We start from the raw sequence: 22,894 nt of genomic DNA on the forward strand, positions 1-22,894 counted from the left end.
TTACAAAACCTTCATTTTATAGCACCATAATTAAAATCCAATAGTACAAAATAAGGTAATCTTAAGAACCAGTCAATGAATTCTGAAATTTTGGCCCAGAATTTCCAATCATGATTATAAAAAAAATTATATTAACACAGAAACAAGTATGCAAAAAAAGTTCTATCTTGAAGTGTTAGTGAGCGAAGATCTATTTTCATTGTAGCATCACCAGCAGTTGTGACGATGAAATTTGCATTCTGAATTCGTAAGTTTAGGGAAGTATATAACACTGGAATGTCCAAATCACACATTCATTTTTCATTTGACTGAAGTCTAATGTCTTCTCTGATTTTTTGCAAATATTTGTTTGAATGAGCAGATTTCCATTGCTTAGTTTTCTGTGGGATTATGGTGGGGAAAGAAATACAACATGATACAGTTACATTTAAAAAAAAGCAAATTAATGTACAAAATAAATTTCAGGATTCTACATTCCCAACGAGCTGCCCTTGAATAGAATTGGTAGCAAATGAAAGGACTGTCTTTAGGAATTAGCTCTGCTAGAGTCTTATGTTAAGAATGATACATATTTTCTTTCTTCCTTTTAAAAAAGAATTGATTAGCAAACTGATTAGCAAATCAATTCTAAAAGTCTTAGGTAAGGAACAAACACTGTTACTGTGCTCCTACATGCAGGAGATGAGCCACTACCAGACAACTTGGATAGAGGCAGAACAAGGTGAGAAAGTCACAAATAAGATGCTCAAGTTACATATGCAGGTTTGAGTTTAAGGTAAACTCACAAGTCTGTCTAATTTCAAGAATCATATCGTTTTTTCTTTTTGTTTTCTTCAAAGTTAAGTCTTCATAGACACTTATTCCCAAATTTCTCTCACAGTTTACTATATGATAGCAGAGTATCAAGCTGATCAAAACCAGTGCAACCCAGGTTGTATGCATATTGCTCTCAGAGAATGGATGGAAGGAACAGGACAGCATTTGATTTCCATGGAAGCAGAAAATTTTCCTGTAAGTTTCCGCTTGTGTAGCTACTGATAACAACTTCACTTGCACAAATATAGGTGAATAAAGTCAGTTTAAATTTTGATTCATCTGACACTGACCGCTTTTCCATGTATTTGAGGTATTAACAGAGAGAACTGAACCAGTAATTCTGCCAATGTGGAAATGCATATGATGGGGGGGGGGCTTGAATTCCTGCATGCATTTGTTCATGGTGCCTGTCTGTTAGCTCTACTTTATCCTGTGTAACATCATCTGTTCCTTAAAATTGGTGCTAAGTGTTTTAGTTTGTTCAAGTCTTTGTTATATCTCAGTTCTTATTGGAGGCCATGGTCTACACTAGCTTAGAAGCTGCATGAATTTACACTTTATTATATGATTCATAATAAAATTGAAGAGAAGGAGTTTGAAGTCTGCCAACCAAAAAATGGTAAATATTTACTAGAGGAAGATGTTGATTACCTTGATTTTATTATTACACATTGCATTTATGCATCAAATTATCATATAGCACTCCATTAGCATGCACCATTACAATGTGTTGATTAAAACATATTCACTACATTGATTACATTCTGAAAGCCCATGATGATAGAGTCAATGTGAATGCCATGTCAGGTCTGCAATAAGTCTTTCAGAAATACTTGGGTTAAATAAATGTACATTATGGTACATTGAAATATAAAAATTGTCACCAAATTTTGGCACTACTCCATAAAGAAGCTCAAAGTCATGTGAAAATGGTAGAGAAAATGCTAAAATAATAACTTTTAAACCAAAATTAACAAATTGTTAAAACTGCATCGAAATTCAGCTAGCAAAGAATTGGGCTTTGGGAGATACTTGATGCATTTAAAAACTGCATTGAGGCATGGTTATGCTGTAACCAGTTGCGCCACGTCTTGCGATACTGCAATGAGCATCTCATGTGAGAGCCTGTTGGAGTCTTGACTTCTCTGAATCAGCTCCCAGCTAATAATTCTGGGAAAGCAGACTTTGGGTCCTTGTCACCCATGTGGGAGATCTGGATGAAAGTCCTGTCTCTTGGCTTTGGCCTGGCTCGCCTTGGATGTTATGCAGAAGGTCCCTGGGAATCCATCCTGCAGTGTTGCTAGTAGCTAACCAACATAAACACCTGTTGTAGCCAAAACCTATTTTAAATGCTTTACCTCGTTTAATCCTTACTAAACCCTGTCAAATGGACACTAACAGTATCCTCATAGTAAAACCAACTTAGTGTCTGGTTCAAGATCACACAGATAAGAAAATGCTAGGTCATGGACTTATTCAAGATCAGACTCTACAACTCTGATTTTTATACTATTCCCTTTGTAAGATCTCCTATGTATGTTAACTTCATTGCTTGGGAATCATGAAGTACATTTTGCTTTCTTTTATATGCAGTATTTGTTTTTTTCTCTCTCTGTCTCTCAGACACTTTGTGCCTAATAGATCATCTCACTATACTGCAAATACATTAAAAAAACCACAACCTTAGGTAAATAACATTAATAAATAGAATATAAATGAATCCTAATCATTTTCTCCAACCTAGAGTAAAAAGGACCTCATTAGTTATTTTCATGATAACAAGTAATGCAAATTTTTGACACCAACCTGGGATTTCTACTTCAACAGAATGTGGAGTCACGTTTGGACCCTGTGAGGAGGAAAGTTGTATGTCAAATGAGCTCTTCTATGAATAAAAAAGAAAATATTAATCACAAAATTTTCCAAACTTAAGACACTAAAAATTAAAGTGATTCAAATTTAAAATATCTTTTTATGCTTTTTTCATTTGATTGAAATTCATTTTGTAAATGTTTTAATAAGTTGTTATTTCATAGATATTTAAAAACCTTGATTGAAACTATGTTGGTATTTCTATAATACTTGCTATTTTAAAATATGAAATATGAAATATTTCTCTACTGAAATGAGTAGTGAGAGAATAAATAAAATTAAAAAGGGCATGATCTGTGTTGATCTGGTGTGACTTATGTTGACCATGGCCTTTTTTTTTGTATACTCATAGGGAATTCACTTAAATTTATCAACTATTTCATTGACTTCATCAGGTTTTAGAACATCACCCAAGAGAGAAGGTGAATCAGCTTCACACACATGTCCAAACATAAGATGTTTTTTCTTCAATTCTTTAGACAAGAAACTGCATCTTATATTCACCTCCTTATAAAATCTCACACAGCAACAAGCATCCACAAGTAGAGCAATTCCACTTGCTAATAATCTAGTAATGCTTAGGAATGGGCACATCTACACAGAATGATGAGTATCACTCATAGTCTTAAGACATTATAAAAGTCACTGGCTAGAATGAGTTAAAAATGAAAAGAGATATATAAACAATACGTATTTTTACTCTACATAGTGACTAAATGACTAAATAGAATGAAGGATGACAAGGCCTGGCTTGATAGCCTAGTCGCTAGATCCTTGCCATGCATGAGGCAGGATCCTGTATAGGTGTGGGTTTCTATCCCAGCTGTTCCATTTCCCACCCAGCTTCCAGCTTGTGGCCTGGGAAAGCAGTAGAGGACAGCCCAAAAGCCTTGGGACCCTACACCCATGAGGGAGACCCAGAAGAAGCTGCTGTCTCCCGTCTTTGGATCAGTTCATCTCCAACTGTTGTGGCTACTGGGGAAGTGAATCAACAAACACAAGATCTTTTCTCTCCTTAACTCCTTTTCTCTGTAGGTCTGCCTTTCCCATAAAAACAAATAAATCTTAAAAAAAAAAGGATGTAATATGACAGAGCAGTGGTGGCACCACAATTATACACACAGATATTGTGTTTTAAACACCTTATAGACTCTCAGAGTAAGAGCTGTGTGCTTTGCAAAGGTGTGTCATACAGATTTTTAAAAGTTTTGGTGATAAAAAAAAGAAGTGCTGAGAATTGGTAAATGAATTTAGATTTTTTTTTTTAGAAAATGAAAGAATGGAAAAAAAGGAAAAAATCATACACACATGTAAATCTATCATGTTATTTTAAGTATTCTTGTCCACAAATTAAATAAAGTAAATAATACAGGTAAAAATGTGGCTATCTCATCTATGTTCATATTAGCACTCAATCATGTTATATAGAATGTTTGAAAGATTTTTCATTGGGGAAACAAGACACAGATGTCTATTTGGAGGTTCCATTAAATAGGAAAAATGCAAAAAAAAAAAAAATACACTAACAGAATTCAGTGATTCTTATGTGTCCAGTTGAAAAATCTGGTGTTTAATACAGTTTTGTTTCTTTTTGAGTTTAATTGATCTTATAATTGTTCACATTAGCAAACAACAAAATAAAATAAATTCTCACCTTTGTCAGTCGGCCAATACAGTAAGAGATAAGGACGATAATGCCAACGATCCCAGCAATCACTCCCAGAATAATGGGTATTATCACTATGAGAAAAAAGGAGAGAAAATAAAGTTTAAAAGTGTGAAATAAATTAACATGTAGCTATTGAAAAATAAGCAGATAATATAAAGAGAATATGTATTTCTTTTATAAAATACATTAATACTGTAAGCTTTTATATACATTTGCTTTTTCAAAATTGTTTTTCAAACTAACTTTGTGGGACAATCTTTTTTTTGTCCAAAGCTATACAGCTAATTCATCACTGAACCAAGAACTGAAAGTTCCAATCTCATATTCAGTATTCTTTACAGGTGTAAATGTAAGAGCTGTGTGGACTTCCAATTTGATATGATAAAAATCACAGACTATTTATATTTTGAACATTATGAAAGAAAATAATATCTTAATGTATGTTATCAGACAAACCATAGGGTCACAAGTTTGACAGAAAACACGTGTAACCAGTTTGTGTCTAAGATCCTCAGCCCGAGTCAGACAAATAGAAGCATAATTATAACAATAATCCACCTGTGTTCTATTCCTTCCACTGTATCCATGTGCAGTCGCTGATACAGTCATTAAGATTAGTTTTCATATCTACTATATGTGTAGAATGCACCAGAATAAATCAATTAAATTAGAGTCACTCTCCCAAACTCAGAGTATATTTGTGGTGCTTTCAAGTGAAACAAATAGAAATGTGTGGAAGATGCACAGGTAAATGTGATATTATCATATTACTGATAAATGTAATAAGCCTTTTCTTTAAAAATTGATTATTTATTTATTTCAAAACAGAGAGAGAGATCTTCCATCTTCTGATTTGCTCCTTCTTGTAGTTGGCTAAAATGGCCGGTGCTGGGCCAGGTTGGAGCCAGGTGCCAGGAACTTTCCATAGGTCTCCCAAGTGAGTGGCAGACCACCTTCAGCTGCTTTCCTAGATGTATCAGAGGAGAAGCTGAGATCAGAAACAGAGCCTCTGGGTCCTAAACCAGCTCTGAAATAGGATGCCATTATCCCAGGTGGTAGCTTTATGTGCTACCTGTTATCGCCAGCCTCTAAACAACTTCTTGAAAATAGCTTTTCCAATATAGACATATACACTTTTTCTTCTCAGTGTTGTTGTCCATCCTTTTAAAACTTAGATGTAATCTATGAGACAGAAGTGAAAGCCAGCAATTGATTATATTCCTGTGTGAAATATGACACACATCAAATGTGAAGGGAGAAAAGCCTAACAGTGACTAACACAAAGTCACTAAAGCCAATCTGCAGGCCCCTCTAGGAGAGCGGAAGGAACATCTCCAGCTACAGGCAAGAATGTGGTGCTGTCCCCAGAGTGGTGACCAGTGGCCAAAAATGACTCCAAATTGAGACAACATCAGCATATATAAAAATATACCAATTAACTCAATGACAGCAGGGAAGAAGGAAGTTGCTTATAAGCTTTGAACAGACTTCTCAAGTATCTATCGTCAATTAGAAAACAAAAGCATCTAATTCAAGGGAAAAGTTACTAACACATTAGCATACCACTAAGTCCAAAACGCTTAGACACCAAGAAATGCAAAGTATAATTAAAAAAAAAGAGAGAATACTTCATTTGCTCTTACAGCTTTGTGTGACTAAAAGTAGCAATATTTGCTCTTTTAAAATAATCACTCTCAGGGCAGGCCTTGTGGCATAGAATGCTAATCCACCACTTGAGGTGCCCAAATTTGAGTCTTGGTTATCCTGTTTCTGACTCACTTCCTGCTAGAATGTCTGGAAAGATAATAGAAGATAGTTCAAGTTCTTGAATCCTTGCCACCCTCGTGTAATAACAGGATGGAGTTTCTGGCACCTGGCTTCATCTTGTCCCACCCTTCTCTATGGTGTGTATTTGTGAAGTGAACCAGCAGATAGATCTCTTTTTCTGTCTCTTCCTATAATTCTATCATATTACCTTTCAGGTAAATAACCGGATAAATAAATCCTTTATAAAAAAGATAATAGCTATTTTCCTGAGGTATTTAAATAGCAATTAACATTTAATGCAGGATGATCATAATTCCATATCAAATATTAACATACCTGGTTCTGACAATGCATGGTCAAGTTGATTTCTTAGTGCTAAAACACAAAATTTCAAAATAAGTTAGAATATATAGGTAAGTCTTTAAAAAGTCATTTTGAAATTAGACTGCTTAGTATGTTTCTTTTTTCAACCATATTTAGACTTGTTGATCAATTTCCCACAATTAGATAAATAAAAATGATGAAGTCATGTGTTAGTCTTACCAGTATTAATTCCAGGTATTTAATTTTAATTGTCCAACAAGCATTCATAGGTGGGAAACTAACAAATCATCTCATTACTTTAAGGGGAAAGAATGAAGCATTATTGGAAGAATCCTTATTTAACTTCCACCAAAACTGCATTTTTAAAATTATCAAAATGATCAGGAGAAAAGGATTAAGCATCACTCCAGACTCCAACCCAACCCAAGGAAGTGTCATTGGTGTCAATTTCCAGATTTAGGCTGGAGTCACCATGGCAATCTATATATCATTGTAACTCAATTAACTCATTGTTGGGCGTCTCCTGGTTTTCTTGTCTGTGGAAGTTTCTGGCGTAATTGCCTTAATTAATGTTCTACCTGACTTGACCTCTCTTCTCAGTCCACATCCTAGATTTCATTGGTGTCTCCACCTACCTTCTTTTACATCTCAAAGGCTTCGTAAGATGAGAGCCACATGATTTTCTTGACTTTAATTCCTATAAATATCATACGACATTGTATTGTAGGGCAAACATTAATATTTGTCATTCTGTGTGTGAAGATGAACAGGACTTGTTTTCTGTTTCGCTTTTGACAGTCAATTGGTCAGTAGTTATGGTTAGTATAGTTGTGGTGGGTGTATGTGGCTGAGAGCATGCTTTTTTTTTTTTTTTTTGAGCCTTGGACGAGTTGCTTAATTTCTCTGTAATTTACTCTTGTGAAAAACAAAGGTTATAATACTCATCTCTTTGGGCTTTCATGAGGATGAGGTTAAGGAATTCATGAGAACACTCAGTGCAGTGCCCTACCATGCTAGTCATCGTGTATAGGATGCAGGGCATCTCGCCCTGTAATGCTTTCCAGTAAGACACCATCATGTCATTTAAAAGTGAAATTGTGTGTAACTGGACTCAGAAGCTTAACAGTTAACTTCTAAGCACGCATCGTGATTTTCTCCCTTGGCTTTTCTTCTGCTTAAAATTCATTGCCTCGGGGCCCGACGCGGTAGCCTAGTGGTTAAAGGTCCTCGCCTTGCACGCCTGGGATCCCATATGGGCGCCGGTTCTAATCCCAGCAGCCCCGCTTCCCTTCCAGCTCCCTGCCTGTGGCCTGGGAAAGCAGTCGAGGACGGCCCAAAGCTTTGGGACCCTGCACCCGCGTGGGAGACCCTGAAGAGGCTCCTATTGGCCCGTTGTGCTCACTTGGGGAGTGAATCATCAGACGGAAGATCTTCCTCTCTGTCTCTCCTCTCTGTATATCCGCCTTTCCAATGAAAAAATAATAAAAATAAATCTTTAAAAAAAATAAAATTCATTGCCTCTATTGATCTCTGTGTATTTTCTCAACAATTAGTTTGTGGTCTTGTAGCCATCTTCTCTCAGTTTGTATTCTAAATCTGGAGTATCCTCCTTGAACGTCACTACAGAAGAATCCTTCTTTTTCTACTGTTGGACAGTTCTTGTACAGCTATTTGCTCCCTGCTAAAATAATGAAAGTGAATGGGATGCTGCCTGGTTCTGCTTACATAGCACCCATGTTGGCTTACAATCCTTATTTATGGAGTACTGATGATGTGTCAGACATGGAGCTTAGTACTTATGCATGCACCTTCTTATTTAACTGTTAGAGAAACACTACAAGGCAAGTATTATTGGTCCAGCTCTGAAATTAAAGGGCAAAGTCTCACAGGGAAGTTCACTCAAAAGTCAGCAGCTGGAACAGGACCAACTTCACTTTTTGCACTGAGCCTTCTCGTCCATCACTCATTATGGGATCCCTTTACATGAAGTCGCCATTTCATTAATCCTTTCTGTGTTTTACTAGATTGTTTTAGTTTCTAACTCATGGGATTATTCTTGTGAAATAGTGAAGAATTGAGAAATATCCCGTGATAAGGACTGTCAATGCAGTTTTCATTTCTTACTGTTTGTCACAATGTCCCTGCAATGGCATGTCCCATTTAAAACAGTAGTGTTCCAAAAAGGACTGCAGAGAAATCATTCGAACATAAAACCAAACCTGGGCTCCCAGCTAGGGTGGAATTTAAAAGAAGATGGCCTTTATCAGCATCAACAGGCCCTTTTGTTGTTTCATCCTCTGTTTGAGCAAGGCCTAAGAAATAAAAATTTGAGAAATGAATCAGGGAAGAGGTGACTGAAAGGACCACAATAAATACCAGAAACGTAAATTTACCTCAAGTCTCTCCCAGTGGCAACTCCACAATTCTACAAAGCAGGAACTTACACGTTACACTGGCCTCAAAGAGTCACAGTCAAGACTGAACTTGTTTGCCAATATGCCTGGGTGTATGTGCATGCACTTGAGTCAGTTAGTACAATATAGCACTGGGCATTCAATGAGCATGACAGGCATGTTATCTAATAAAAATGAGAACATTCTTAGCAAGGGGTAGCATGAGGTGGCATTTGGGAAACTGCTCACAGGTGGAGATGCAGAGTGATTGTAAGAGAACCAAAGTTGTGCTCTAGACCTCTGTCACCATCTCTGAGACTAAGCCTAGTGACCCAATAAAAAGCAAGGCAAAAATAAAGCACCACCAATTCATTTTTTTTTGGTTGCATAGGGGTGAATCGATTTTCATGTTCTCTGCTCATATTTCTTTCTTTCTTTTCATTGCATTGTAATGGAATTGCAGGAAATGTTGGCTTTAGTCCAGGATTGCTGGCTGAATTCAGCTAGTAAGCCAACTGGTGTGGCAGATTCTAGCTCCTGGCTATCCTCTAGCATAAGTGTATTTGTGCAGTAACAGGAAGATAGAATGTAGATTCTAATAGTACCTTTAAATATTTTTTTAAAATCATCTTAATAATTAAACAATAGCTTATACACTTAAAAACCTGTCTTATAAAGCTTTATAAATTAAGTGAGAGTTTTTGCTGCAAAATAATATAGATTCAGCAAAGACAATTGGAGAAATACAAGAAAGAGCAAAAAAATATATAAAATTCATCTGTAATCAAATGACTCATAATTAAATGCTTGATGTATTTTCATGTACAGCCATCTGGATTTTCAACCATTGCGTATAAATATGGGGTGGTGATGTTCATGTATGTATGACTGCATAGTGATATTTGAGGGAGAAATTTTCTATTTTATATTCTATGTGCATGTTCCTATGCTGCCCAATGTTGTTCTCTACTAATATTTTTAAGGCTGTTTGAATGTAGTATAAGTCTTCTTCCCTGAGCCTTCATGTTATTTTCACTCATCTGGATCTATCAACTTTTATGAGAGAAAGGTTAGGACACTGAAGCCCCTGGCAGACTCTCTGCCTATTACATGAGGGAAAGATACCCAATCGTGATAGCCTGGAGGAGAAAGGGCTTCTACAAACTGCACAGAGACATGACCACTAGCTCCCCAGTCAAATAATCACTTTCCTGGACAATCAACTTAGAGGCAGAGGATGGAAATTAGCCTCTTTGTTTCAGTATCAACTGCCAGCTAATTACTTTATCCTTAAATCATGGAGGCAGGATTCATGGTTCCAAAATTCCCTTTCCCATCTGTACATTGTCTTACCAGTATTACTTGTATATGAATAAATGCTGCACAAATTAGCAAAATAGCTACTAAAAGATCCTGTCATTTTTAACATGTAGGTGTGATGGCTTTTAAGATAACACAATAATAATGTTTTAAAAATAATTATGTTGATAATAATTGATAATAATAATGGTAATAGGGATTTTGAAGTTTAGTCAATATATATTGGGATCCAGATTCTGAGATCATTTTTACACTTCAGTGAAATTATATATAAACTTTACAGGCAAGGGTAATTGTCAAGGAAAAATAATCTATATGTGTAGATCAAAGTTAGATATGAGCTTCATCTTATTCACAGGGAATGGACTATGGACTATCCACTGTATCATTTAAAAAGCATAAAATAGTGGTAGATTATATCTATCTATGAAAGTCTCATGGTAAAATAATCAAGAAGCATTCATGGCCAAGAGCATTTTAGGCACTTAGCGAAACTTGAGATCAGCAGAAGTCTCAAACCACAGAGGAACAAAACCAGAAGAGCAGCTGAAATGTGCCCCTGATTCTCAGCTCTGCCCTCTCACTCCACTTCCTCCCTGCCCTCCTGCTTTTTTATTTCCCCCCTTTGATCCTCCATCCCTGAAAGACTGTACTGTTTCATGTACAATCCCTTTTAGAAAATAAGAACTTCAAAAAGTTCATGGAAAATGGAATTAGTAGATAAGTATAGTTTTGTTAATATATATATATGTGTGTGTGTAAAATCAATGCATAGATTTTTATTCTATGTGTTTTCCATGAAACTTGAGAAGTCCATGTTGTATCACAGATTTTGGTATTGATGGAGACCCTGGAAGAAATCTTCCAAAGATCCGGAGCAGCAACTCTATTTGTGAAATCAGCAAAGGCCACGATGAAGTACAAAGTAAGGCAACTTCTCTCAGGTAATCTCAGAGTGCAGAGATTCTTCATTCTATAGATTAGGGGAAGTCAAAGATTTCTTAAAAATACATATTGTGAAAAACTATGCATGGATTTCACTTTTTTTTTTTTTGCCCGAAATGAACATATCTCTAATTTCATTTCACACAAACTTCTTGAAGGACCCAATGGTAAGTGAGCTCTTCTGAAACAAACCTTATTCCTATGACTCTAAGATCCTTGGGCTAGCTTGTTTGAATCCCTCAGTTAGAACACAATGCTTTGTACATAAAACATGGTCAACAAAACAGTAATGCATATGAATTTGCTCAAATTCTTACGCAGAAAGAGATGAGTTACCAAAGCACATCTTAAAGTAGCCACAATGAGTCAAGTAAGCCAAACAACAAAATTGTATGTATAGAATAATGTAAAAAACAAATAAAACAGCAAATTAACATCTTATTGTATGTTAACACATTTAATTTTTTAAGTATTTAAATTATAAGTACATAGCTATACAGCCAGAAAGAAAAAAAACCTGAAAACAAAAAATTGGACAAAACTTAAGAGTTTGAAAAACTAAATGGGCTTAAAAAAAAGTGCTAACTGTGGCCCTTGTGGCTGAAGTCTTCGTGTTCCACATGTTGGGATCCAATTTTGCCACTAGTTCATATCCTGGCTGCTCCGCTTATAATTTGGCTCCCTGCTTGTGGCCTGGGAAAATAGCTGAGGATAGCCCAAAGCCTTGAGACCCTGCACCTGTAAGGGAGACCCAGAAGAAGTTCCTGGCTCCCTGCATTGGATTGGTTCTGGTCATTGCTGCAACTTGGGGACTGAACCAGTGGATAGAAGATTTTTGTCTATCCTCTCTATAAAATCTGAGAATAAAAATAAACAATTCTTAAAATAGAAATAGTCAAGCTGGGAAGCCATCTAGATATGGTTTTCACTATGATCATGAATGTGTTCAGCAGGCCTGCACGGATTGCCTGACCCAGAATTCATGTGGCTTCGTTAGGAAGGTGTTCAGCCTGGGAGACAGTGTCCTCCTTTTCTTTATGAACACCCATAATGTCTTGCACGATACAGCTTCATCTTCTTTGCACTTTCCTTTTTTCTTATTTTGCCTTTCTCTCTTGGGCATCCAATAGGATGGATGTGAAACACATTACACCTTCTCTCTGTCCAAACCTTTGTGAATGCTCTTCCTCATACCTGCAATATTTTGCTCTACACCATTTTCCAGCTATCTGGTTTTCAGGTCTCAATTCAATGCCACTTCATTTGGGAGATCTTCTCTGTCCTCCCCTAATTGGGTTTAGACTTAAAACTCCATGAGGTCTCCAGCATTTAGCACAACTTAGTAAACATCCAGGAAAATGTTAGCTTGAGTATTTCAAATCTAAAAATGCGTTCCTTTGCCTTTCTGCTTACTCGTAGTTCTGGGTGTTTATTCATCCACTTACCAAAGTTTTGCTTACATGCCTATTACTGATTATATACTAGAAATTCAACAATAAATAATTTGTGACCTTTCCTTCTAAGGAAATTCCAACTCAGAGAATGACAAATATTTAATTTGAGAGGAATGAAACATTTTATGATGATGGTGGTGGGAGACACAAAAAATACTGACAATTCTTCTTGATGAGGAAGCAGTTGGGAAAGCCGCATAGAGTCATTCTTTAAGTGTATTTTGAAGCAGTTCTATGATTACACCAGGTCTACAGTGTGGGCACTGAGGCACTGAGTCTGCAGTGTTACCAGTGCACTGGAATTTGAGCTAGCGTTGCAGGTTGTGGGGGACCTCCAGGATCTATGCGGCTGCAGTGTAAGATGGAAAAGGAGAGGGATGGAGACATGGTGTGAAGGCAGGAGGAAAGGTTGAAGAGGTTGTGAAGCCCTCAGGAAGCTGTGGGTCCTACTGGTAAAATCTGAGCTTCATCCGTATAGAAATACAAAGACAATAAAGAACTTGAAGCAAATTTTCCTTTGGAGAAGGTCATTGTCAGTATTGTGGAGCATGGCACAGGCCTGAGCATGCACAGAGCTCTGCACCGTGGGCCCCGCCTTGTGTTTAAGGGCAGCCTAGATAAGCAGGCATGCTTTCATGACAAGCCACTCCTTCTTACCAAGCTCTTATCACTTATTGCCATTTCTTTTGACAGAGATGGCCCATAATGAGAGAGCTTTAAGAGACATAAAATGTAGCAACCTACAAAACCAAACCAAATGAAAAAACGTACAACAGCAAAGACCCAATGATGGGTTCTAATGTCTTTTAGAAACTGGCACTGTGAAGCTCTTACTTTAAAAAAAAATCAGAAACATGAAAAATGAAAAATGTATGAGAAAATTTGAGTTTTTGGTATTTAAATGAGAAAATGCTTCGGGAGAGATAATATAAATTTTGAAAAATAAATTTTGAACTTTATGTTTTTAGATCTTTGGACTATCATCTATAATAAAGCAAATCCAGAGACACGCTAAGATAGTTACAGCAACCGCAGTACTTGTCAGCACAGCCTGGTATGTGCAGGTGCTCTGGATGACACCTTTGGAGTCAGCTTTTGAATTCTTTCAGTTTCACTTCCCACCACATATCATGAGTAAACCCTTTCAAAGGGAGCAGGTCTCGTGAATTCCGTAGCTACCGTCCTGACCTTAGGTCCCCATCATCTGTTTTGCAGACATCTGCAGTTTGCTTTTACCAGATCTCCCTGCTTTCACTTTTGTTGCTTCTAGCTCCCGTGGCATCCTTGCTGCTCCTTGAATTTATTACTTTTCTAACCCATGGCTTTTGCACTTCCTGTCCCTGCTACCTGGAAGGGTCTTTTATACCACAATCTGGTAACTCCTTAACTTTCTCAGAACACCTTAGTAACCTGATAGATTCCCTTCTCCAATAATTATTTCTCACAGAGCAACATCAAGCATGGGTATTTTGATATGAAAAAAGTAGAGACTAAAGCCCCAGAAATAAATGCTCAGGTTTACAGAGCAGCATTTATACACAGACAATATAACTTTAAAATTTGTCCCAAATTAGACCAAAATGCCAACCCACACCTGCACAGTTATTAGTCTCTTTAATGTTAAAGGCAAAAAAGTGTTTAGAGCAAGAGTCCTTGGGATGATTTCCAACACAGTTTAGGCACATCCTATCTGAGAAGGTCCTCTTGTATTTGTGTCCTTGCCCAAACTGGCAACACCAATTCAATGTTTTAGTTAATTGTATCTTTTATCCTCAGTGCTCTCTTGTCATAACTACTAAGAGAACCTGGTTTTACTTTAGTTGCATTTTCACTAAAGTCATTTTCTTTACCTCTTTTAGTCAGAACACATTTAGGCTTTGCCTGAAATACTCCACCTCTCTCTCAAAGCACAATGTATTTACCCAGAGGTATTGGGGAAGAAATATCCACCATCTGGCTACCCAGGAACACTGGGTCTTGTGCCAACCTTCAAAATTCCTTGCTCTGCTGGCTTTTGACAGCCTTGCCCTCACCTGTGCTTCCGTGCAGTAGTTGCTGTGTGGACGCTGAAGCAAAGGTATTTTAGGCTGAGATGGCGGTTGAAGAGTAACATAACTAAATAAAGCGTATTCATGTGGAGGCAAGCAGATAACTATCAGTATAAGTTTTACAAACCTCTGGGATTTCCGCAAAAGAAAAATCAAAAGGTAGATTTGGACAGATTCATAAGGTCTTAAATTTCCAATCTAATGTTTCTTTTTCACGTCCTAGTCACTATAATGAAATTTAGTGTGATACTTTAATAGAAAACAGTATATTTGTGTAATCTAAACCGAATGATTTAATTTTGAATTTTGGAAAGATGAATGGAAGATTTCATCTTAGAAGATGAAATATTCCAAATATGTACAGATATTTCATCTCATAGCTTCCACTTGCATAATATCTAAACTGAGCCAGATATTTTTACCAACTCTATTTTTTCCCCTCAACTATTCTGCAATCATGACTGCTCATAAACCTATATACAAATGTGATGTCTGTGAGATCAGGAAGGGAGAAATGTGGGCTTCCGCCACCATTTCCATTAGGCAAGAAGAGTGGGTTGTGGACCCAAAATGTATTAGGACTACAACTGAGGATACGGCAGCTGCCTTTTGGCTCTCTGCTCTCTGTTCCATCCAGTGGGCCACAAGGCTTTCCTAAATGATTGATGTTTCTAATGTGAAATGTTATTAGTAAGAACATAAGTAAAATGTGATCCTGGGAAAATACTCTGTAGTTTTGCTCTATGCAAAGCTCCTAGCAGCTGATTTCCTGTCATGATGTGATAAAGACAACTCCTGTGGTTACTGTTTTTTTCCCTCCTGACTTGTAGTTGATAAAAGTCTTATCTTACAAAAGCAAGACTTTACAAGGATACACCCTGCAAAAAAAATGCCTTGAATAGGTTTCCAAATTTGATCACTGCATTTTCTAAATGTTATAGTTTTATTGGCAGTTTGAAGAATATGGGAGCTGTGGATACATTAGCTTTTGGAAGCTTGCATAACTAATTTACGGAAATATGAGGACAAAAATGTACCCACTGATGTCTTATTTTATGCCTTTTCTGCTCAACCTCACTGTCTTGTATAGAATATGGTGTAAATGCAAATTTTCCTTGTGTGCCAAGGACATTTGAAGAGTATTGCCAGGAGTCGATTTTTTAAGGGGAGTATTCAGTTTTGTGTTTGAACCAAAGCATTGAATCAAGTTATAGTAATATAATCATACTATTTTCATTCTTTCTTCCTTTCTGGAAGTATTTTATTAAGCCAAAGTAGCTAATGACTTCAGAAACTGAACTTTTTGAAGTACAAAATGTTTCCTGTAATAATTTTTGGGATCAGAATTGTGGATAACCCTCAATGCCTTTAGTTTGAACTCTCTAGTAAAACATGGCGTATTGACTGGGGCAATTAGTCAATGAGAGGCTGAATACAATGACCAGTTTCTGCTCATCTGCCAATTGGTCTGCCTGTGGAGTCACTGTGCACCTGTTGGTTGCACTGTGCCTCTGTTAACTTGAGGGAGCTCCATTCTGGTTGAGAACCTCAAAGGTGTCGGTGTTCAGGAGGGCTGGAGTTTTCCTCCAAGACCCAGCTTTTGGTCACACTTGCTGTCTGAAACCATGACAGAAGCAGGAGTAGACATGGAAATCAGTTTGTAGCCCCAGCTATTGCACCTTCCTCAGTCTAGGCAGAGAGAAATCCAGTGACAGTTCTGTCTTCTAAACCAGTGAGAAAGGAAGTTAGAGTTCTAGCTCTGATTTTGACATCAAATGGTTGGGGAATCTGAGATCACTGAAGTTATTGAGCTATAGTTTGATCCTCTTCTGTGACACTACTATAAAATATGTCCTCTCAAAATCCTGGAAATATGTATGTGCATAATGATAATATCCATTCGAACAATGGTCACTTACTATTTTTCAAACCACATCTCCCTCTATTTTCAAAATAATACTATCTATTATTATTTGTACAGGAGAAAACAAAAATCAGAATAATTCCCTCAATTAACCCAGGTCCTGCAGCTGACAGTGGCAGAAGTGAATTTTGAATGTAAGTTTAATTGCCCAAGACTCTGTCAAGGTTTACCATGATCTATGCAGAGCAAAAAGAATGAGTAAGCCATTAAATTTCTTTAAAAGTAGAAAACACAATCACCAACTTGCAAGGTAACTTATGGCAAGCCTTCACTTTGAAAGACTCAAAATAAGTGTTATGCCAGAGCTGGCTATTCTTACAGCCCAACCAGAAACAACACCTAACACCCATAAATCTAGAGATGGAGTTCTATGGTCTGGAGGTGTCCCACAAAATTCAGATTAAAATAATTCTTAATGTGATGATATGAGGAAATGGGGGACTGTAAAGCACAATTAAGTCATGAAAATAAAATCTTCATGGATAAAATTAGGATCCTGAAAAAGACCCTGAAGGAATGGATTGATTCTCTTCTATCCCTTCAATCCTATAAGGACACAGCACTCCTCCCATACATGGGATATATCAACAAAGCATCAGCTTGGAAACTAAAAGCAGACCTCATCACTCAGCCTGACAGAGTTTTCCTAACTCCCAGAACTGTGATATGTATATGTATATGCATATGTATATGTATATGTAAATGATCCAGTTGCAGATGTTTTGTTTTGGGCAGATTAAAGCATGGACATTCCAAAGTTGATTAACTAGCCAATCACAAAACTACACACTATAAACAAAGATGACTTGTTCTTTTCCAGGGCTTACATAAGGCAACCTGGATTACGAAGAAATTCTTAATAAATGTTTCAAAGTAGAGATTACATAGATCATAGTCTCTGATAGAATTAACAGGTATTTGCTTTAGTAGTTAGGATGACCATATCCCATATCAGAAAGGCTGAGTTCAATTCCTGGATTCTGCACCTGATTCCAGCCCAGTAGATATTTTAGTGCAAATCTTTCAGATTTTTAAAAAATAAATACATACTTTGAAAAAATTTCTCTTTGTATGATTCTGAAATCCTTGTTTTCTTCATTCAACATTTTTATCCATGATAGCATAAACACTTGTAAAACATGTTAGTTATTGCAGAATATCAATTCTGATGCAAAACCATGTTTGACTTCACCTATGGCATGCTTTTAAAGGTTTAGGTTGCTTCTCCTTTGTGGTCTTCTAAATAGTGATTTGATGGGACCCTTACAGACTCTTGTTTCTGGGACAGAAGATACACATTCTAAAGCTCTTGACCAATATCATCAAATTTGATTTTAGAAAGGTTACATCAGTTTATACACCAAGCGTTCAATTCTAAGAGTGGCTTCCTCCCTATCCTTTTTCCGATTTTTGGGTGTTTGAAGCTTTTTCACTTTTGTTGTTACAAAGGGGTAAATGAAAGATGGGATGTGCTTGTTTCTATTTTCATTCTCATTTATTTGATTATGGTGGATGTAAGTAATATCTCCACTTTTTTAAACAGTTATACTGAGAAATAATTTATATGCAGTAGAATTTGCATATTTCAATTATTTAAGTCAGAAATGGACAGCGTTAAGAAAAATGAAGGGATCATCTAAAAGCCTGAATTTAAGGAAGCATCAAAATTTTAATCATGAAGATAAATTGCTTTCATTCAATATTGTAACAAAGTAAATTTTAAAAAGCCACACTGAGTAAAATATTACTATCTTAAATATAGTCAACATCCATCAGGCAAGGTTTTTGCTATTATTTTATGTTTGTTGCCTCTTTTAAAGCAGAATTGTTCCATGAAAATGACATGAAAAATTGTATCATGAAAGTGTTTCTTGTTCGTCTATAATGTCCGTCTATAATGCGTGTGCCATCAATTGCATTTGTAACTTCTAGTAGATTATCTTTACGTTATTGTAACTCTGTCCTAAACTAGGAAATTTAGTCAAAGACACTGAATTCTCTAAAATGTCTCTCTGAGGTGATTGGTGTAGGTTGGGACACTTGCAAGCCTTATTAGTTGGCTGGGTTGAGTTCCAACTCCATTTCTGATCCCAGCTTTCTGTCCAGTGCTGTCCCTAGGAGACAATAATAATGGTATAAGAATCTGTGTCCCTGACACCCAGCGGGTAGGTTGCTGACTCCAACTGGGAGCCGTTGCAAGCATTTGGGGAGTGAATGAACAGATGGGAGTGCTTTATCTGCTCTCCTCTCCTCTTCTTCTTCCTCTTCCTCTTCCTCTCTTTCTCTCTCCCTCCACCCTCTCGGTGTATCACCCAAATAAATAAATCATTCTAAAAAATCTTTTCTGCATCATAGCTGATACTTGGAATGCTTACTAGGAATCATAGTTAATATTGATACTAAATTTCCTAAAAGTTATTTTGGAAGAAACAAAATATCTGTTATCTGAAGCATTAATTCTAAACTTCTTATTTATTTAGGATTGTCTGTAAATCTTCTTTGCCACTGCTAATATTACTATATTTTTAATCTTTAATATGTCAACATTAGAGATTATTTCAAACTAATCTGAAGCCTGTAGCCAGGAACTAAATCCAGATCTCTATAAGAGTAGCAGATCTCTACAAAGAGTAGCTCTGTAAGAGCTATCAGTTGCAGTTTCCCATTATCTGCATCTGCAAGAAGCACAAATCTTTTTGTCTCAAACTGTTTCAAGCTGGGCTGGAGGAAAAACAGCTCCAAATTATGCATTTAATTCACCTCCCTCCCCTTTAATTAGCAACTACCTAAACATTTCTTTCTGAGTCAAGTGGATTTGCTTTTCTGGCTCTACCTCATTAATTGCTAAATGGAATAACCTCTTTGCCTGCCATTCTCCAAAGAAATTGCTGAGCTGGAGTCCAGTCCAAAATTTCAGATTGGAGCTGGTGGGGAGGTGTAGGTCAGAGCCGTGCCCTGCTCCTTTGCACTGGAGCTGAGTGGGCTACCACAGAACTGGGAAAAAGATGATCAGTGTTGTGTGATGTGAGGTTTACAGCTTTCTTGGAGTCATTTGCACCAAGACACAGATATGGACCAGAATTCTGTTGGACCCCTGTGAGGTGACACAGTATCTTGGGCAACACAGTGTCTTGTGGTTCTATTTGCTTTCCCCTTTCTGATACTTAGTTACTGGAAGCATGACAGTTGTGGATCCAGGGTAAGTTCTATATTGTAATAGAAATAAAGTTCTATGTGGTCTGACATGGTAGCCTAGTGGCTAAAGTCCTCGCCATGCACGTGCCAGGATCCCATATGGATGCAGGTTCTAAACACGGCTACTCCACTTCCCATCCAGTTCCCTGCTGTGGCCTGGGAAAGCAGAAGAGGATGGTTTAAATCCTTGGGACCCTACACTGGCATGGGAGAACCAGAAGAGGCTCCTGGTTTAGGATTAGCCCAGTTCCAGCTGTTGCGGTCACTTGGGCAGTGAATCATCAATGGGAGATTTTCCTCTCTGTCTCTCCTCCTCTTTGTATATCTTACTTTTCAATAAGTAAGTAAGCAAATAAATAAATAAATAAATAAATCTTTTAAAAAATAAGTCCTATAAAAAACAGAAAACTGAACCAGTATTAAGTGGATTATCTTATGTATTCCCCATTACTTCTTGATCTTCTTCAACAGATGATCCAGCTCATTTCTAGCACATAAGATAGCCAACTCTATAGGAATAACCACAATGAAATGAATATAATGTTGCATTGGTTTTCCTCCATTAATGCTGGTGAGAAGCAATGCTTGATGATGTATTAAGGAACTTCAAAGTATTATAGAAAAATGGAATTACTGATGCAAAAAATTGAAATCAGTGCATTATTTTTCACAATATGAATTTATCCATGAAGTTTAGGATGCCTCTTGGATATGTGTCTTTCATTTGTTTTTCACTGAAATATACATCTTTTAATTACTACTTTTATTAATACTTTGAAGTATTCTTATAGACTTCTTCGGGAGAATAGAACGCAGTAATGCAGTTTTTAAAGCACTTCATAATTTGGCAAACATGATGGCTCAGCTGGCTAATCCTCCCCTTGCAAGTGCCAGGATCCCAAATGGGTGCTGGTTCATGTCCCGGTTGCTCCACTTTCCCTTCCAACTCCCTCCCATATAGATTCTTAATTGTTTTCAAAAGATCAAAGAAAAGTACATATTAGAGATCTGGTTATGACAATGAGTAGACACTTATTACATAAAAATAGAGAGCCTACCTGGTGTGGGAGTTGGATGTTCAGTAGCAGAGTCAGTTGAGGTGGAAGATTCGTCATTGGTAGTTGATGTAGTGATGGAAGCTGCAAAGAGAAGGTGGAGGAAATAAAATTTATTCCAAAGTAAGTTCATAGATATTTTCAAAAATCCTTTAAAAATCCAAATGGAAAGAAACTCATCAAGACATGCTTAGCTTAATTTCGCATTTTAAAATCCACGTGTGAGGAAGGATTCCTCAAAAACTTCTTGGAAAATGTATACTATGAAAAGTGAATGGATTTTCAGGGCTTTCTTGTTGCACCAAATTTAAAATTTTTTAATCCCATTTTCGCAGAACTTTTTTGAACTCTGCTCCTAAGTCAGTTTTGAGATTCAATCCCCTCTTTCTCCTGTTTTAGGATTCTATCAAGGAATTCACATTAAAAAGCCCATTTGTTTTTTAAAAAGCCAGTTTCACACCATGCTAAGCACATGCATTGCTTTGGTAACTCATCCCAGGCTTATCTCTAGTTCACAGAGGTCACACTTGTCTGCCACTAGGTCTGGTCCTTTGTCACTTCTGAAATGAATACTTATGGAGTGCCTGGGAATGTGGAGCACATGTGAGAGGAAGTTTTTGCTTTTCAATAATCTTAGAATCCCGGGGTCCCTGACAAGCAGTTCTTGTAACTAATTTCTGTAACAATTAAACAGTTAGAAGGGGGCTTAGTTCACGGATCGCTGAAGCAGAAAGAGATACCTTGTTTCTTCGTTATTGTGAAGTGAGTATCTGGAGGGCTGTGTGATCAGATGATTGGTTAAATGGATGAAAACAGTACTTTCCTCTCCTGCCCCTTCAGCTCCTTTCCCCTGCCATCCCCACCTTCACTTCCTCCCTCCCTTATTCAACCAATACTCTACTACAAATCCAGAACGTTCTAGACTTTGGGCACACCTTAATGAATAAAGCAAGCATACTACTACTCCTCTTGGACCTTTCAATCAAATCAATAACCTAGAACCCAGAATCCAAATTTTATATGAATTGTGATCAAAACCAGAAACGTCTAGCAGCTCCAGATTTAGAACATAAACCCTAATTATGTGTTTTCAGATAATTTCTTAGCATCATTGTCTGATTTCCTTTGAGCACGTTTAGTTTGTTCCTCTTTTATAATGTTCTAGTTCATTACATTTAATGTCTCCTCCCAGACTTTGGAATCGACTGCTTATCATTGTCCCTCTCCTAGCCCAGAATCATCCACTCAGAAAGAGTGGATCCTGCCCTGTTTCAAAGCAATCTTCTGCATGTATGTATTTCAACCTCCTCCGTTCTTTTTCTTTTTCTTTCTTTCCTTTTTTTTTTTTTTTAAAGATTTACTTACTTTTATTGGAAAGTCAGATTCACAGAGAAGGAGTGACAAAGATCTGTCCACTGATTCACTCCCCAAGTGGCCTTAAAGACCAGAGATGAGTTGATCAGAAGCCAGAAACCAGGAGCCTCTTCTGGGTCTCCTATGTGGGTTCAGGGTCCCAAGGCTTTGGGTTGTCCTCTACTGTTTTCCTAAGCTACAGGCAGGGAGATAGATGGGAAGTGGAGCAGCCGGGATATATATGGGCACTCATACGGGATCCTGGCACATGTAAGGTGAAGACTCTAGCCACTAGGCTACTGTGCCAGGCCCTGTTTACTTCCCTATACTATTTTTTTTTTCATTTCTGTTTTGATTGTAGTAATTTCCTTGTTCTGTTGATTGAATCTCTGTTCTCTCTCACCATGTAGCTTGGTGGGAGCTCATGCATCTTATTGCTGTGATCTGGACACAAGGCTTGGCACCTGACCTATTACTGAACAAACAAGTGAGTGAAGGAATTCAGGGAATGGGCACCAATCTGTTTTAGGAAAATGACCTCTGATAAACTTAGATTGAATTTTTTCTAAAATTATTTATTTTCTTCTAAAATTACTGTAGAAAATGGAGTGATCCAAAAAATTTTTATAGCCAACAGTGTTTAACCTTCTCTTCAACTAAAGAGCAAAGGGGAAGGATGAAATATGCTCCGATGCCTTTCTATTTTATTATCAAGTAGCCACACCAGGACAAAAATGCTAACAGCTTAGGCCCTGATTG

The 22,894-nt window shown here is 37.2% G+C and overlaps 1 protein-coding gene and 1 long non-coding RNA gene across 5 annotated transcripts in view; one reads left to right on the forward strand and one right to left on the reverse strand.

The window, feature by feature from the left end:
* Nucleotides 1-22,894, reverse strand: part of GYPA (glycophorin A (MNS blood group)) — a 24,775-nt gene continuing 1,881 nt past the window's right edge. Inside the window, exons 2-7 of one of the 4 annotated variants that reach the window (XM_040967461.1) lie at nucleotides 20,786-20,866; nucleotides 8,668-8,760; nucleotides 6,461-6,499; nucleotides 4,343-4,428; nucleotides 2,623-2,698; nucleotides 1-380 (exon numbers count right to left, since the gene is read on the reverse strand). In XM_040967461.1, the coding sequence (XP_040823395.1) occupies nucleotides 373-380; nucleotides 2,623-2,698; nucleotides 4,343-4,428; nucleotides 6,461-6,499; nucleotides 8,668-8,760; nucleotides 20,786-20,866 (383 nt within the window). In that variant the 3' untranslated portion in view covers nucleotides 1-372. Of the gene's footprint in view, nucleotides 381-2,622; nucleotides 2,702-4,342; nucleotides 4,429-6,460; nucleotides 6,500-8,667; nucleotides 8,761-20,785; nucleotides 20,867-22,894 lie in introns of all 4 variants that reach the window. The other 3 variants (XM_040967460.1, XM_040967462.1, XM_040967463.1) reach the window with 3 other exon arrangements.
* The window catches only part of LOC121147557, a 27,557-nt gene continuing 27,141 nt past the window's right edge, over nucleotides 22,479-22,894 (forward strand). The window contains exon 1 of the long non-coding RNA XR_005882403.1: nucleotides 22,479-22,622. This is a non-coding gene — a long non-coding RNA (uncharacterized LOC121147557). The remainder of the gene's footprint in view (nucleotides 22,623-22,894) is intronic.

The sequence above is a fragment of the Ochotona curzoniae genome, unplaced genomic scaffold (assembly GCF_017591425.1).
Source record: "Ochotona curzoniae isolate NIBS_2020 unplaced genomic scaffold, NIBS_Ocur_1.0 scaffold_4506, whole genome shotgun sequence".
NCBI lineage: Eukaryota > Metazoa > Chordata > Mammalia > Lagomorpha > Ochotonidae > Ochotona > Ochotona curzoniae.